This window comes from Melanerpes formicivorus, unplaced genomic scaffold (genome assembly GCF_026170545.1).
Source record: "Melanerpes formicivorus ecotype bairdi unplaced genomic scaffold, bMelFor1.0.p_v2 SCAF_16, whole genome shotgun sequence".
Taxonomy (NCBI): Eukaryota; Metazoa; Chordata; class Aves; order Piciformes; family Picidae; genus Melanerpes; species Melanerpes formicivorus.
The window spans coordinates 2,293,722-2,311,540 of NW_027142368.1; the positions used below are offsets into that span (position 1 = coordinate 2,293,722).

The following is a 17,819-nucleotide window of genomic DNA, read 5'->3' on the forward strand; positions in this document are numbered from 1 at the left end:
GGAGTAACTCCACAGTGCTGTGTAGTTCTCTTCCTGTCCAGATCTGCTTGCATGTGTGTCTGCTGTGAGCTGGTGAGCAGCCATTTCACTTCAGCTTTGAAAATGTTAAATGTAAGGAACTTCACATTGATTTTGTGGAGGTGAAAAAAACCAAATGGCCAGCTTTTCTTTTATGTCTCTTAGTTTAGCCACTAGCAAATTGGAATTATTAATATGCAGAGCCACAGATTTGTATCCTGGAGATCCCTTTGCAGTAATTAATTTTAAGGATGCTAATACACACTAGAGGCAAAAACAAACCCCTGAACATTCTTGGGGTGGAAGCAAGAGTGCCCCAGAGCATCACGAGGAGGAGGCATCAGGTATAATTCTCTTTCCAGACAGCACCCCTACAGGTGAGGCAGCAGCCTGTGAAATTACATTCTAAATTACACTACAGATGAGCAGAGCACACAGAGCAAAGCCTTCGGTGTGAGTAATAAATGACTTGATTCAGCACCACTGATGCCTTATCTAACTTACAGCAATGCTGTAGTGAATGGGGGGGAAGGCAGAGCTGGGAGCTGGAGGAGGACCAGCAGTGCCAGCGTGGCAAGGCTGGGGAAAGGACAGGGAGAATTTCACTGGCTGGGCCAGGGAGACAGTGTGTCTTCCAGCTGTGCTGCTTGCACTTGCTATGCAGAATGTGGTGGGTTGAATTTTCCCCCCCCCCCGCCCCCCAACATTAACTTTGCCAGCCCAGCCCAGTTGGAAGCAGATGAAAGCTGCATCTACAGGCAAAACCACAATCTACAGTGGAATGCAACGAATGCCACAAGGATGATCAGAGGGCTGGAGCACCTCTCCTATGAGGACAGACTGAAGGAGTTGGGGCTGTTCAGTCTGCAGAAGAGAAGGCTCCCAGGTGACCTAATTGTGGCCTTCCAGTATCTGAAAGGGGCTACAGGAAGGCTGGGGAAGGACTTCTCAGGATATCAGGTAGTGATAGGACTAGGGGGAATGGAATGAAGCTGGAGGTGGGGAGATTCAGGCTAGATGTGAGGAGGAGGTTCTTCACCATGAGAGTGGTGAAACCCTGGAATGTGTTGTCCAGGGAGGTGGTCGAGGCCCCGTCCCTGGGGGTGTTTAAGCCCAGGCTGGATGAGGCTCTGGCCAGGCTGATCTAGTGTGGGGTGTCCCTGCCCATGGCAGGGGGGTTGGAACTAGATGATCCTTGTGGTCCCTTCCAACCCTGAATGAAACTATGAAACTATGAGTGTGTACAAAATATCCAGGATGTACAATATTTACAGGTATTTGCAATTAGCAAACAGCACAAGAACACAAGAAGCTATCAGCTTCTCCTTTTCTGCCCCCCTGTACAAAAGAAGGGAGAAAGGAGCAGAGGAATATTAATACCAAAACAATGCAGCTCAGGTCAAGCAGAAGCAAGTCAGTATCTCTCCAGAGTGAGGAAGGGAGAAGAGAAGAAGAAATTGTTTTGGTACACCAGTCTTATGGTAGATATTAGATGTTTAGAATGATCTTTATTTTCCTTTTCATGACCAGTAGTGATTTATTTACATTTTACTACTTTTCTGCTCAAGGTCTGTGAATGATTTTGAAGGCATGGGGTTTGGAGCACAGCCCTGTGAGGAGAGGCTGAGGGAGCTGAGGTTGCTTAGCCTGGAGAAGATGAGGCTCAAGGGAGACCTTATTGCTGTCTATAACTACCTGAAGGGAGGTTGTAGCCAGGTGGGGGTTGGTCTCTTCATCTGGTCAGCCAGCACCAGAACAAGAGGACACAGTCTCAAGCTGTGCCAGGGGATGTTTATGCTGGATATTAGGAAGAAGTTCTATACAGAGAGAGTGATTGCCCATTGGAATGGGCTGCCCAGGGAGGTGGTGGAGTCACCATCATTGGAGGTGTTCAGGAGGAGACTTGATGGGGTGCTTGGTGCCATGGGTTAGTTGGTTAGGTGGTGATGGGTTGGACTGGATGATCTCGAAGGCCTTTTCCAACCTATTCTGTTCTATTCTATTCTATTCTATTCTATTCTATTCTATTCTATTCTATTCTATTCCTACCACACAGATGTTCTAGGTGATGGGCAGTTCAGGTGGGAAGAAATAAGTGAAGAGCTGACCCATAAAAATGCTGATTTATGTCTGACCACTCTTAATGTCACATTTGTAATGCTGTGAAAACACCTCGCTTTCAGTTAGCATTGGAAAGGAAATGTTATGACCTAAACAAATTCTATTTTTAAAACTGCAAGAATAAGATTGGACAAAAAAAAAAAAAGAAAAAAGGAAGCAAGCTCTGGTTCTGTTCTGTGCTTTTGACTTGCTGTAGGCATAAAAATCAGCTCTGCCTGCTGCAGCTGGAGCTCCTGGCCTTTGCGGCTGTTCTGCAAAGCTGACTAAAAATCACACTGCTCACAGAGCTGCAGTCTTCATTTTGGGACTTGGTTTGAAAACTTCACAAGATGTCCCTAAAGGTCATAATGGGGCCTCTGGTGAGAGGCCTCGAGCACAAGCCCAGTGAGGAGAGGCTGAGGGAGCTGGGATTGTTTAGCCTGGAGAAGAGGAGGCTCAGGGGAGACCTTCTTGCTCTCTACAACTCCCTGAAGGGAGGTTGCAGACAGGTCAGGGCTGGTCTCTTCTCCCAGGCAACCAGCACCAGAACAACAGGACATAGTCTCAAGCTGCACCAGGGGAGGTTTAGGCTCAAGGTGAGGAGAAAGTTCTTCCCAGAGAGAGTTGTTAGCCATTGGCATGTGCTGCCCAGGGAGGTGGTGGAGTCCCCATCCCTGGAGGTGTTCAAGAGGGGATTGGACGTGGCACTTGGTGCCATGCTTTAGTAGTCAGGAGGTCTGTGGTGACAGGTCGGACTTGGTGTTCTTTGAGGTGTCTTCCAGCCTTATTGATTCTATAATTCTGCAAAAGTGAAAGAAGAAAAGTGTCCAGCAGAACACTGTCCTGTTACCAGGAGCTCTGCACTTGAGGCACTGTTTTGTTCTGAGAGCAAAATAAACATCCAAAGTGGCATAAATGTGGTGGTCTTAGCAGAGCAGTTCCCTTGCAGTGCTGTCTGACCTTCCATGGTGTGGCATTTTGACTTCCAAAATAAAAATTTATCTGATAGAGTGATCTCTGTGATTGTCCCAGTAGGGAAGTGTAGGAAAGATGAAAGAAAAAAAGCCTAGGTTTGCTTTTTCTGAGATTGTTCAGCCTGGAGGAGACTGCAGGGAGACCTTAGAGCTGCCTTCCAATACCTGAAGAGATCCTACAGGAAGGGTGGAGGGGAACATTCCATAAGGGTGTCAGCAATAGGACAAGGGGGAATGGTTGAAGCTGAGGGAGAATAGACTCGGATGGGACCTTAGGAAGAAGTTCTTTGGTGCAGGGGTGGTGAGGCTCTGCAACAGGTTGCCCACAGAGGCTGTGGATTCCTCCTCCCTGGGGGTGTTCAGGGCCAGGTTGGATGAGGCCTTGAGTAGCTGAGTCTAGTTGAGAGGTGTCCCTGCCTGTTATAGGGAGGTTAGACTAGATGATCTATATGGTCCCTTCCAACCTAAGCTCCTCTGTGATTCACAGGTTACTGCTGATTGGGCTTGTAGGACTGCAGGTCCAGAGCCTGCACTTGAAGTTGTCTGTCTTGTTCTTCCCTACTGGCAATGTATAAATCAAGCCATAGGGCTAAGATGTGTTTTGAGCAGAGTGAGAATTGGGACACTGTGAAAATCCAAACCTTAATGCTGGTGTGATTTGTCTTAATTGATTTGGTGTCCTAAGCAGGTGTAGGTGGATGAAATGTGTTGCAGTGTCCAGTAAGAATAAGGATCAAACTCAGACTTGGAAGATAGGAAGGGTGTAAAACCAGTAAATCAACTGGATGGCTAAGGGCTGTTCATCTCACAGAAAATCTGCAGTTTCTTTAGAAGTAGTTGAGAATCCCAGTGTAAATAAAACAAAACTCTGATTGTCTGTAACACTGCAGTGGGTTTTGTATCTCAAAAATGTTCAGTGAAGGAGGGGGTTTTTCCCTGCTGCAGAAAATGGCTGAGTGAAGTTTACAATAAGCCATTCTGTAGCAATTTGATTAACCTGCTGTAAAATCAATCCCAACACCAAAAAACCAAAACCAAGCCCTGAGAGAGTTGTTGGCCATTGGAATGTGCTGCCCAGGGAGGTGATGGAGTCACTGTCCCTGCAGGTGTTCAAGATGGGACTGGACGTGGCATTTGGTGCCATGGTTTAGTCGTGAGGTCTGTGGTGACAGATTGGACTTGATGATCTTTGAGGTCTCTTCCAACCTTGGTGATTCTGTGAAATCTAGTTCTGGTTTTATCCTGTGATCTTTTTGAGTTCAGGTGCTGCTAAATGATGCAGGCTATCTGGAGAACCCTTGTCTGGTGTATGATTTCTTTCCATCTCTCTTAGTGAGCCTTGCCCAAGCTGGTACAGGGTACCACGAGGTTACAAATGTGAAGTACCAAAGTTGTGCCTCATTTTGGTGTTCTTCTGACAATAATTTTGATGTTAGTTGAAGTTAAAAGTGGGAAGGGAATTTCTTGGGGTAATTTAAGTTTATCTGAGTTTATCTGGGGTCGGAGTGGCTGGAGAGCTCCCAAACAGAGAGGGACCTGGGTGTGCTGATCGACAGCCACCTGAATATGAGCCAGCAGTGTGCCCAGGTGGCCAGGAGGGCCAATAGCATTCTGGCCTGCATTAGGAATAGTGTGGCCAGCAGGAGCAGGGAGGTCATAGTGCCCCTGTACTCTGCTTTGGTTAGGCCGCACCTTGAGTCCTGTGTCCAGGTCTGGGCCTCTCAGTTTAAGAAGGTGTCGTAGTTTGGACTGGGTGCCCTCTGCTGCAGGGGTGTTTCCTGTGTCCAGAAGTCCAGCCCAGTGGGTGGACACAGGAAATTAGGTTATTTCCTACCATGATCCCTTGCACCACTATAAGTCTCACGGCGGGGTCTGGCACTTCCTCTTTCCTTCCTCCTCGCCACCGGGTAATTGGGGTGGAGATCTCCCGGCCATGGGCCTGGTTAGGCCCAAGGCCACGGGGGGATGGGCAGTCTCAGATCTGGCCAGCTGAGACTAGCCTAGCAGTGGGGGGGGGGAAGGAGGAGCCCTGGGGGTTTGGGTGCACCCCCAGGTGGGGATGGGATTTCTCTGGGTCTGTTTTTGGGTCTCTCTCTCTCGTCACTGTATTTTTAGTTTTTTTTTCCTGCACGCACTCACTGTTCTATTTAAACTTTCCATCACCTTTGCAATCCGTTTGTCTGAGTCATTATTTCTGCGCGTGGTGGGGAGGGGGGCTGCCCCAACCCATTACAGAAGGACATCGAAACACTTGAGCGTGTCCAGAGAAGGGCAACAAGGCTGGGGAGAGGCCTTGAACACAAGCCCTATGAGGAGAGGCTGAGGGAGCTGGGATTGTTTAGCCTGGAGAAGAGGAGGCTCAGGGGTGACCTCATTGCCCTCTACAACTACCTGAGGGGTGGTTGTAGCCAGGAAGGGGTTGGCCTCTTCTCCCAGGCAACCAGCACCAGAACAAGAGGACACAGTCTCAAGCTGCGCCAGGGGAGGTTTAGACTCGAGGTGAGGAGGAAGTTCTTCACCGAGCGAGTCATTCGGCATTGGAACGGGTTGCCCAGGGAGGTGGTTGAGTCATCGACCCTGGAGGCGTTCAAGGGGAGATTTGAGGCACTTGGTGCCATGGTCTAGTCATGGGGTCTGTGTTGATAGGTTGGACTCGATGATCCTCGAGGTCCTTTCCAACCTAAGTGATACTGTGATAGTGTGATTTTTTGTGTGGTACTTCAAGAGTTAATACTGAAAAATCAATGCATCCAACCTTTCCCTTGGTTTGAGTTGAATTTGATTTCTCCTGATATTTTAAGACTCTGTGAGGTGTAGATTGGATATTTATTGCCTGTGGTTTATTAATTAATTGTTCATTGACTTCTAGATACTTGCAATTTGGGAAATGAAAGATGGTTCTTTTCCTAACTAAAGTTTTGAAGTGACAATGCTGCTATGGAGAGCAGCATGGGGAAAAGGAACTGGGGGTCCTGATGGACAACAGGATGCCTATGAGCCAGTAGTGTGCCCTTGTGACCAAGAAGGCCAATGGCATCCTGGGGTGCATTAGAAGGGCTGTGGTGATTATGTGCAAAGAGGTTCTCCTGTCCATCTACTCTGCCCTGGTGAGGCTGCATTTGGAATATTGTGTTCAGTCCTGGGCTGATCAGGTCAAGATGGGCCCCAGGGAACTGCTTGAAAGAGTCCAACTCAGAGACACAAAGATGCTGAAGAGAGTGAAACATCTACCTTTTGAAGACAGGCTGAGGCAGCTGGAGCTCTTCAGCATGGGGCAGGGGAGCCTGTGAGCTGCCCTCATTCCTCTTGATAAAGATGTGCAGGGCAGTGTTGGGAGGATGGAGCCAGGCTCTGCTCAGTGATGCACAATGATGGGTGCAAGCTGGAGCAGAGGGGATTCCACGTGAACATAAGGAAAAACTTTCTCACTCTGAGGGTGACAGAGCCCTGGAACAGGCTGCACAGAGAGGCAGTGGAGTCTCCTTCCCTGGAGACTTTCAAACCCCACCTGGACACGTTCCTGTGTGATATGCCCCAGGTGATCCTGCTGTGGCAGGGGAGTTGGACTCAGTGGGCTTTTGAGGTCCCCTCCCACCCCTAATATTCTGTGATTGCTGTGTTGATGAAGTCTATCTGTAGATTGATTAAATAGGCCACAGAAGCAGCATAATGATTATTAAATCTTTCCCCTTTCCTATAAACAGGGTTATTTCCTTCTCTTCGAGTCAATGCTGGATTCTGTCATCTATGCAAAGGACAAGTACCTGGCAGAGGGAGGCTCAGGTTGGTGTGCATAATTCTCTTAATAAATTTAGCTCTGGGGGGAAACTAAATGAATTTGGAGACTTAGAGTAAGCTATGCATGGATGGGAAAGTTGCTCGTCTAGATGAAAAATGTTTCCATTAGTGTGAGCTTCAAGGCATTAATTTACTGTATGGGTAATAGAAGAACATTAGGCAGGGTATCAAGGTCTCATGTTAATGATGTTTTTAAGAATAGAGGGGGTTATTTATTCTTAAGTACAGTCTAAATTTTTCCTCCCTGCTTCTTTCCACTTATATGGGCATTTGTTTTCCTCCTTCAAAATCCCAGTTTCTGCCTAACTACCAACAGGAGAAGAAGTTCTGCTCTGTAAGATACAACATTGAGGAAGCTGTCTCGGTCTGGAGAGGGAAAGAGCTCTTTTGAATATTCCTGTGTTATGAAATTAGAGGCACAAACGAGGCCAAAATATCAACAGTGAGGCTATTTATTACACAAATGAAGTGGATGGATCAGAATATAGAGGGTGAGAGAGAGGAGAGAGAGAGAGAGAAGAGGAAAGGAATTACATTACCACACCCCTCACCCACCCCAAGACAGAGTCTGTTGAGGAAGGGGGCAGCAGGTTTGGCTGTAGCGGAAGAATGGGGCCGCAGCTTTGGCTGCAGCGGAGGAAGGGGGCCGCAGCTTTGGGTGTGCTGTCCTCTTGAGCAGCCTCTCCAGCTCCATGAGTTGCAGCAGGCAGAACTTAGGATATGGAGAGAGGGTCCCTCTTGGTCTGCTTCTTCCAAGCTCCATGGTGGTATCTCTGTCCTGGTATTCTCAACGTGTTTCCTTCTCAGTGGCATTGTCCAGGTCTCTTCCTCCTGTGTTTTTCTTCATCTGTGTTTTCCTTCTCCTGTGCTTTTCTTCTTCCAAGCCAGTAGTTGCTCAGGTCTTTCTATACAGTTTTTAGTCACAGTATCACAGTATCACAATATAACTTAGGTTGGAAAGGACCTCGAGGATCATTGAGTCCAACCTATCAACACAGACCCCATGACTAGACCATGGCACCAAGTGCCACGTCCAATCTCTTCTTGAACGCCTCCAGGGACGGTGACTCCACCACCTCCCTGGGCAACCCGTTCCAATGACGAATGACTCGCTCGGTGAAGAACTTCCTCCTCACCTCGAGTCTAAACCTCCCCTGGCACAGCTTGAGACTGTGTCCCCTTGTTCTGGTGCTGGTTGCCTGGGAGAAGAGACCAACCCCTTCCCAGCCACAACCACACCTCAGGTAGTTGTAGAGGGCAATGAGGTCACCCCTGAGCCTCCTCTTCTCCAGGCTAAACAATCCTAGCTCCCTCAGCCTCTCCTCATAGGGCTGTGCTCAAGGCCTCTCCCCAGCCTTGTTGCCCTTCTCTGGACACGTTCAAGTGTTTCAATGTCCTTCTTAAACTGAGGGGCCCAGAACTGGACACACTTAGGTATGTGTCCAAGTATTGTCCCCCAGGAAATCGTCCTTAGATGAGTGTCCAGGTATTGTCCCCCAGGAAATCGTCCTTAGATGAGTGTCCAGGTATTGTCCCCCAGGAAATCTTCCTGTGTATCCTTGTGTTTGGACAGGGGTCTGGAGGAAAGGGGTGGGGGGGAGTGGGGCTCTGCTTCCTCCTTCTCCATTTACCTGCCCACACACCCAGTGCACATCAGGGGCCAGGTGGTGAATCCATTGTCTCACCATCCTCCCTTTCCAGGGTACCCGATGGGTGGGGATGATCTTGCCTTATGCATATTCCCGAAGGTATTGTAACAGTGGCCTCGGTCCATTGTTGTCAGGCCAGCTGTAGTCCAGTGAGCAGTCTTTATCCTTACACCTTCCTGAGAGTCATTCCAGTGGCTCTGCCCAATACACATCAGCTATTCTCTGGGCAAGCAGCAAAGATGATTTTATCTTTGTTGAGTCACATCAGAAGAGGTAAGGTTTTGGTCACCTCCAGAAGCTAATATGAATTAGAGGAAAAGTGGATAGGATATCTTCCTCCAGGAGGGAAGTTGGATGGGGAAAAACGTAGCTTCAAACAGAAGAAGCCATGTGAAATAACTGATGGAATGGCATCGTTTCCATTCAGCATATTGACTCTGTCACGGTGGCAACAGACACTTTGTTTCTGTCATGGCTGAAGGGTAGGGAAGTGACAGAACAAAAGGTTTTATTTTGAAGTGGAATTCTTTCTGTCCTTTTAAGTAGCCTAGATAGTGTCATCTTAAGCAGTGTTTAAATGCCTATAAATAGCTCTTCCTCACGTGATGCATTTGCTGCATGACTTCTGCGTTTGCTTTATTCCTGGCTCTTAATTCCTTTGTCAGTATCATATTTCATATTGACCTTTTCAATCGCAGTCATCAGTCTGGGTTGGTGGGTTTGGGGTTTCCCCCCCCCCCCCCCTTTTTGTGCTAGCCATGCACATAGTTAGTTTCACTACACTGACTTAATGATTGGATTAATGACTGTGTAACAGCGCTCACTGCAGCGCTTCCCTTCGCAGCGAGCTTTTGTGTGCTACAAAGTGCAGGAGAGGAGAGGGGCTTTATGCCATTGTTCAGCATTTGGCCACAAAGCTGAATTTGCAAGCAAGAGGTTTCTGTCCATATCTTAAAAATATTTAGAAGCCACTTAAACAACATGTTAGGAGAGCTTTCATTGTTTTCCCTAATGTGGAGTAGCCCAGCCAGATCTGGAACACACTGTGGTGTGCTCTGTATAGATGAGTGCTGATAACACACTGCAGTGAAATTAAATCTGGGGACATCTCTTCAAATGATAGGGAATCTTTATTTTACTTTTTCTTAAGTTGGTACTTCCAAAGCCTTTGAAAAGGGCCAGAAATGTTTGCCCTCTGAACTGCACTGTTACCTTGTTCTTTATTTGTGGTGTTGGTACCTCTGGTAATGGCTTGTGCCTCCCAAAGCTTCTCTTGAGAGACAGGATATGCTGCTTCTGCAGTACACTTACCCTTTGTGGCCTGAGAATGCTCTTGGGCCCTTACTTGACTCTTCCCAAAGCGTACAGCATTGAACAGTGATTGGTGTGGCCAGCTTTATATGGAACAACTGAGCTGATCTGGCAAAGTTAATACTGGGGCGGGGGGGGAAGTTTCAACCCAGCACACACTGTTTCTTCAAGATGCCTTTGGGTAACTGCTGTTCTGCCAGCTCCTACCACAGGTAAATAGCTGTGCCTGAAACTGCTGAGGAAGCTGCTCCACAATCAGTTTAGCAAGACAGGCACATCTGCAGTGTAGATGAACAGCAGCAGAACCATGGACACATCCAAATTCAAACCAGGCAAAACTAAGAGCTCATTCTGAGGTGAAGTCTCACCAGAGGAACTCCTCCATCTGCCATAAAGCTCCATTTGGTCTCCAGCCACTTTGTACTATGGAGCCCAAGACCATTATTACAGGGCCTGATTGAAAACTCAAAAAAAAAAGCAGTGGAAGCAGCTGTGATTTGGCCAGATATTTCTGTGATTGAGCTGGGAATAGAATCCAAATTTCTAGACTTGTGTGCAGTCAGTCATGTCATCCTTGCTTCAATGTAGCCTATTGGCATGCTGAAGTGGCCTGTGCCAAACTGTCTAGGGTAATGTGTACAGTATATAATTGCTTTGTTTGGGAACATAAAATTCTTGCTTGCCCAGGACCCATCTGTTTGTTCTTTCAGAGCTGTTACTTGCTTCAGTGTAGATTTTTGCAAGCACTTGGGTGCAGTGCACGTTGGTGAGGAGGGGCACGGGGAAGGAGGGCGTCATTCAAGACGTAGGATTGTTTGTTCGCGTCACAGCGACGCCGGCGTTCGCTTCCAATGATCTCCCGTCTATCTGGAGGGTTGCTGCCTTACCCTTCAGCATCCTGAAGTTTGTGAGGCATTGCTGAGGGATAAAGGCTTTCCCATCGTGTTCTGCTCACCACGTGAGCTGTTACCAGTGACAGATGACTTCTGGGCACTGAGTCGAGAAGGACACAGATGGTCAAAGCGATGAATCAGTGGGAAGGGTGAGGAGGCTGTGCTTCTGTCCAATCAGCATTTTGCTCGTTTCACCTGTGAGAAGGAATAATTACTAAATGATAGGCTTAATCAGAAAAGAAAGGGGGGGGGGGGGGGGAAATATAATTAAAAAGCCCAAAGGATAAATCTGCCAGGATTGCACAGGGAAGCCTTCCAGGGCTGCAGAAAGAGCAGAGGATTTCCAGAGGAACGGATAAGGGGTGAAATGGCAAATGCTGTTCTAAGCAGATGCTTTTAAAACATTGACAAAACTCTACAGTGTTCAGATGATTTAGGCTGGTGTTTAGGTAGCAGGCTTACATTTCCAGGCAGACTTCATGGTAGCACATGCTTGTGGACATGGCTGGCTTTGTACATTTGAAAGTTAATGTATCGCTGTAGCCTTTTGCCTGTGCCCTGTTTGTGGACCAGGAATTTCTTTTGGTCAAGTCTGAACAAACCTACAAGTGTTCAAACCCAGGCTGGCTAAGGCTTTGAGCTACCTGGTCTAGTGGAATATGTCCCTGCCTAAAGCAGGGGAGTTGGAACTGGATGATCTTTGGGGTCCCTTCCAGTCCCAACTGTTCTATGAATCTATGAACAGGAATTGTCTACTCTACTGTTACTCTTAACAGGCTAAACTGCAAGTACAGAATAGAATAGACCATATTGGAAGAGACCTTCAAGATCGAGTCCAACCCATCATCCTGCACCATCTAATCAACTAAACCATGGCACCAAGCACCCCATCAAGTCTCCTCCTAAACATCTCCAATGATGGTGACTCCACCACCTCGCCGGCCAGCACATTCCAATGGGCAATCACTCTCTGTGAAGAATTTCTTCCTAACATCCAGCCTAAACTTGCCCTGGTGCAGCCTGAGACTGTGTCCTCTTGTTCTGGTGCTGGTTGCCTGGGAGAAGAGACCAACTCCCACCTGTCTACAACCTCCCTTCAGGTAGTTGTAGAGAGCAATGAGGTCTCCCCTGAGCCTCCTCTTCTCCAGGCTAAGCAACCCCAGCTCCCTCAGCCTCTTCTCATGGGGCTTGAACACCTTGAACACCTTCCTGCTTTGGTTCTCACCAAACTGCCTTTATTTAGTTCTGAGTTAATTGTAGGCTCTACCTGGAAAAACCTTCTGCTTTGTTTTCCTCATCTGCAAAGTAGGGATGGTGATAGCTTACTAATGGGATTCTAATTTAAGCATTCAGACACTCATTTATTTGTTCTGGTTTAAACGGTTGGAAAGTGAGAAGAATGGCAGTGAGTTCCTATTTTGTATGAACTCCAGCTGTAAAGGTGATTGCTTGCTGTAAAGTCTCCATATGAGAAAAAAAGGCTTCTTTAAAGCCTCTTCTTTATCCTTAGCCAGGTGGGGATTGGTCTCTTCTCCCAGGCAAGCAGCACCAGAACAAGAGGACACAGTCTCAAGCTGTGCCAGGGGAGGTTTAGGCTGGATGTTAGGAAGAAGTTCTTCATAGAAAGAGAGATTGGCCATTGGAATGTGCTGCCCAGAGAGGTGGTGGAGTCACCATCCCTGGAGGTGTTTAGGAAGAGACTGGATGGGATGCTTGGTGCCATGGTTTAGTTGATCGGATAGCGTTGGATGATAGGTTGGACTCGATGAGTTCAAAGGTCTATTCCAACCTGGTCTGGTCTATTCTGTTCTGTTCTACTCTATTCAATATGTATAAGATGTTTCCTTCAGGCTACATCTACTCCCTGTATAAAAGGTCTAATTTCAGTTTACTATTTCTATCTTCAGTATTTTACAAGGCAAAACCGACTGCTTTTTTTTGACTCACTGTGCTGTACCAATGATTTCCCCATGCTCATTTTGGCAATTTCCAAGAGACCTGAAGACAAAATTAATTTTACAGTTCACCAGATTTTGGGGAGGGATAGTGAAACAGCTTCAGTTTTATTAACACTGCCACTTTTAATACATCAATAGAAAAAATAATGAAATAAGGTGTTTATTAGTCGGCATTTTTCTCTGAACCCAGGTAAGAATTCAGCTTAAGCTACTTTAAAAGCTTTAAAACTCTAAAAACACAACTTGGGAATTTGTGGAAAGAAAGCTGGAGAAATTCCAGTTGAGCTGCTTTAAGTGCTTTATAGTGCTATGGACAACCATGGTCATAGCAGCTGTTTCTCTGTGTCTTTGCCTGTCAGCAGGAGGTGGAGATTGCCAAGAGATTGCCTGGCTTTGCTTTAGGCAGCTGTTAAAAAGGCAGATGTCAGTCTTCCGTTACAGTATCACAGTATAACCAAGGTTGGAAGAGACCTCGAGGATCATCCAGTCCAACCTGTCGCCACAGACCTCATGACTAAACCATGGCACCAAGTGCCACGTCCAATCTCCTCTTGAACACCTCCAGGGACGGTGACTCCACCACCTCCCTGGGCACTCTCTCAGTGAAGAGCTTTCTGCTCACCTCGAGCCTAAACTTCCCCTGGTGCAGCTTGAGACTGTGTCCTCTTGTTCTGGTGCTGGTTGCTAGAGAGAAGAGACCAACCCCTTCCTGGCCACAACCACCTTCCAGGTGCTATACTCTACACATCCCAAGATATCCTTAGAAGGGAAAGCACAGCTGTGAAGGTTGTGTAGAATTGGGCTGGAAGGGGCTTCCAAAGGTTGTCCAGTCCAACTTCCCCACAGTCAGCAGGGACATCCCCAAAGAGATCTGGCTGTCCAGGGCCTTCTCAAGCCTTACCTTGAACATCTCCAGGGAAGAGATACACAACCACCTCCCTGGGCAACCTGTTCCAGTGTTCCACCACCCTCATAGTAATGAACTTGTTCCTAACATCCAACCTAAATCTGTTCTTCAACAGCTTAAAGCCATTGCCTCTCGTCCTGTAGCTGCAGGTCTTTCCAGTCTCTCTCCATCCTTCTTGTAGCCCCCTTCAGGGGCTGGAAGGCTGCTATTAGGTCTTCTCAGAGCCTCCTCTTCTCCAGGCTGAACACCCCCAACTCCTTCAGCCTGTCCTTGTAGCAGAGCTGCTCCAACCCCCTGACCATTTTCATGGCCCTTCTCTGGACCCTCTCCATCAGGTCCATGTCCTTCCTATATTGAGGGCTCCAAACATGCACACTCTAGGTGAGGTCTAACAAGAGCAGAGTAAAGTGGCAGAAATACCTCCGAGGATCTGCTGGCAGTGCATCTGGATGCATTCCTGTGTGACCTGCACTAGATGGTCCTGCTCTGGCAGGGGGGTTGCACTCAATCTCTGAGGTCCCTCCCAACTCCTAACATCCTGTGCTCTTTTGATGCAGCCCAAGATGTGATTGGCTTTCTGGGCTGCAAGTGCACACTGTCTGCTCATGTTCAGCTTCTCATTCATCAGCACCCCCAAGTCCTTCTCCTCAGGGCTGCTTTCTAATACCTCATCCCCTGGTCTGTATTGACAGCAAGGATTGCTCTGGCCCAAAGTGGAAGAATAACAGTTGTCATCCTAAAAAGGTAGAATCAAGGAGGATGTTTTCTGGCTGTTGGGTCACTTCCATGCTCTCCAGAAGCTTATAGAAGAGTGGTCATTCTTTTCCAGCACTCAGAAATGTATTCTTAGGTTGCAAGGCAAGTATCAGACAGAGCTGATAAGAATATTTGCTCTATTCTAGAGACTCAGAGGTTTCTTCTTACCACAAAGCCCTCACCTGAATTTTCCTTTGGATAGAATAGAATAGACCAGGTTGGAAGAGACCTTCAAGATCATCACGTCCAACCCATCAACCAATCCAACCCACCTAAACAACAAACCCATGGCACCAAGCACCCCATCAAGTCTCCTCCTGAACACCTCCAATGACAGCGACTCCACCACCTCCCCAGGCAGCACATTCCAATGGGCAATCACTCTCTCTGTATAGAACTCCTTCCTAACCTCCAGCCTAAACCTCCCCTGGCACAGCTTGAGACTGTGTCCTCTTGTTCTGGTGCTGGCTGCCTGGGAGAAGAGACCAATATCCACCTGTCTACAACCTCCCTTCAGATAGTTGTAGAGAGCAATAAGGTCACCCCTGAGTCTCCTCTTCTCCAGGCTAAGCAACCCCAGTTCCCTCAGCCTCTCCTCACAGGGCTGTGCTCCAGACCCCTCCCCAGCTTTGTTGCCCTTCTCTGGACTCGCTCCAGCAAGTCAACCTCCTTCCTAAACTGAGGAGCCCAGAACTGGACACAGGACTCAAGGTGTGGCCTAACCAGTGCAGTGTACAGGGGCAGAATGACCTCCCTGCTCCTGCTGGCCACACTGTTCCTGATGCAGGCCAACATGCCATTGGCGCCCTTGGATGCTTGGGCACACTGCAGGCTCATGTTCAGCCTACCATCGACCAGGACCCCCAGGTCCCTCTCTGCCTGGCTGCTCTCCAGCCACTCTGACCCCAGCCTGTAGCACTGCCTGGGGTTGCTGTGGCCAATGTGCAGAACCTGGTACTTGGATGTGTTCAGTCTCATGCCCTTGGACTCTGCCCATCTGTCCAGCCTGGCAAGGTCCCTCTGCAGAGCCTCTCTACCCTCCAGCAGATCAACTCCTGCCCCCAGCTTGGTGTCATCCACAAAGTTACTGCTGATGGACTCAATGCCCTCATCCAGATCGTCAATAAAGATGTTAAAGAGCACAGGGCCCAGCACTGATCCTTGGGGCACACCACTGGTGCCTGGCTGCCAGCTGGCTGTGGCACCATTCACCACCACTCTCTGGGCTGTCTACAGTTGTTAAATACACCTTGAGACAGTCTCTGTGTAGAGGCCAGAATAGAATGTTCCAAATTACTTTCTCTTTTTCTTCTTTTTCTTCCCCCAGACACCAACTTTCCAGTTATTTCCTGGCAATGGGTTTCAACTGCAAAGATACTTCATCATGAAAAGGAATTCCTGTTGTCAGAGTAGTGTGGGCAAATGAAGTTCCAGGGTCTAGTCTCTTCTCTAGACAAACAGGATTCCAGAAAATAAAGTAGCAAAAAAAAGTGTTTTGTCCCAAAGCTGAAAAAAGTTCCTTTGTTTGTTGTTTCAAGATGTCAGTCACTCACAAAGAGGGGAAAAAGTCCTCTTTATGCATGTCTAAAACAAAATGTCACTGATGTGCTTCTGTTCTTACAGTTTATCCTGACAGCTGCAGCATTAGTCTGGTAGCTGTTGGGGACATGAATAAACATGAGGAGAAACTGCTTTTCTGGGAAGATGTGTATGGCTTTGACATGTCCTGCATGAAGAAGGCTGTTATTCCTGAAGCTGTGGTGGAGGTGCTGGATCCAAGCACGCTGATTTCTACAGCCACTGTTATTAAGGTACCTATCTCCTCATGCTGGGGTGGAACCTCCTGTGCTGTAGTTTGTAGCCATTGCCCCTTGTCCTGTCACAGGGTACAAATGAGCAGAGCCTGTCCCCTCCCTCTCCTGCAGTCAATCAGTGATGATGTGGACTTGAAGCAGGTCTTATGCTGTGGCAGGTTACCCAGAGACTCCTCTGGATGTGTATCTGTGGACCTGTGCTGGATTCTATGGTCCTGCTGTGCCTAAACTTCCCCTGGTGCAGCATGAGACTGTGTCCTCTTGTTCTGGTGCTGCTTGCCTGGGAGAAGAGACCAACCCCCACCTGGCTACAACCTCCGTTCAGGTAGTTGTAGAGAGCAAGAAGGTCTCCCCTGAGCCTCCTCTTCTCCAGGCTATGCAACCCCAGCTCCCTCAGCCTCTCCTCACAGGACTGTGCTCCAGACCCCTCCCCAGCTTTGTTGCCCTTCTCTGGACACCTTCAAGTCTCTCAATGTCCTTCTTAAACTGAGGAGCCCAGAAATGGATGCAGTATTCAAGGTGTGGTCTAACCAGTGCTGAGCACAGGGCACAATGACCTCCCTGCTCCTGCTGGCCACACTGTTCCTGATGCATGCCCGGATGCCATTGGCCTTCTTGGCCACCTGGGCACACTGCAGGCTCATGTTCAGCTGGCTGTCTGTCAGTACCCCCAGGTCCCTTTCTGCTTAGCTGCACTCCAGCCACTCTGACCCTAGCCTGTAGCACTGCCTGGGGTTGTTGTGGCCAAAGTGCAGCACCCAGCACTTGGACTTGTTGAATGCCATCATGCTGGACTCTGCCTCTCTGTCCAGTTGGTTGAGGTCCCTCTGGAGAGCCCTTCTACACTCTAACAGATCAACATCTGCTCCCAACTTGGTGTCATCTGCAAATTTACTGATGACTGACTCAATGCCCTCATCCAGATCATCAATGAAGATATTAAAGAGGATGGGGCCCAGCTCTGACCCCTAGGGGACACCACTAGTGCCTGGCTGCCAGCTGGATGTGGCACCATTCACCACCACTCTCTGGCCATGGCCCTTCAGCTGGTTCCTAACTCAGCACAGAGTGCTGCTGTCCAAGCCAGGGCCTGACCTAGTTAACTATGCCAAAGGCAGTTTGTAAGCTGTTGGCATTTTAGAAGCCAAATGCTTTACTTGTAGTACTTTCTAGTGCATACTGTCCTGAGCAGTGTCCTCCTCAGGTGTCTGTGTGCTTGTCAGGTGTTGTCATTGTGCAGCATTGCCCCTAAGTGTTATGCTTAATGCTTTTAGACCAGTTTGGTCTCGTTAGCAGCCCTGGCTTTTAAAATAACCTAAAGTCAGTGCACGAGGCTGGCTGCTGGAGTTACAGTGCAGAGTAGTAAAATTAATGAGTTGAGCAACAGTGGCATTATAGGTAAATTGTTTTAATCAATAGCCATTTCACAGAACAAATGGGTTGCATTTTTGAGGGAAAGTTGAAAACAGGTTCCAATTTATCATGTGATTATTTCAGAAGCTGTTGTATTGTGGTTTTCAGGTTAGCTGCTGATTGGGTTTTGTAGCTTGCAGTGCAGCTTTTCAGGAAGCAAAACCTCTCCTGAAGAAAGATGAGACAGCATCACAAAATACTGGTTGATAATGTGTATGACATTGAACT

The 17,819-nt window shown here is 48.0% G+C and overlaps 1 protein-coding gene across 1 annotated transcript in view; it reads left to right on the forward strand.

Annotated features, from left to right (window-relative positions):
* Positions 1-17,819, forward strand: part of PRMT3 (protein arginine methyltransferase 3) — a 72,311-nt gene that overhangs the window by 30,500 nt on the left and 23,992 nt on the right. Inside the window, exons 11-12 of the mRNA XM_068147803.1 lie at positions 6,797-6,875; positions 15,988-16,175. Of these exons, the coding sequence (XP_068003904.1) occupies positions 6,797-6,875; positions 15,988-16,175 (267 nt within the window). The remainder of the gene's footprint in view (positions 1-6,796; positions 6,876-15,987; positions 16,176-17,819) is intronic.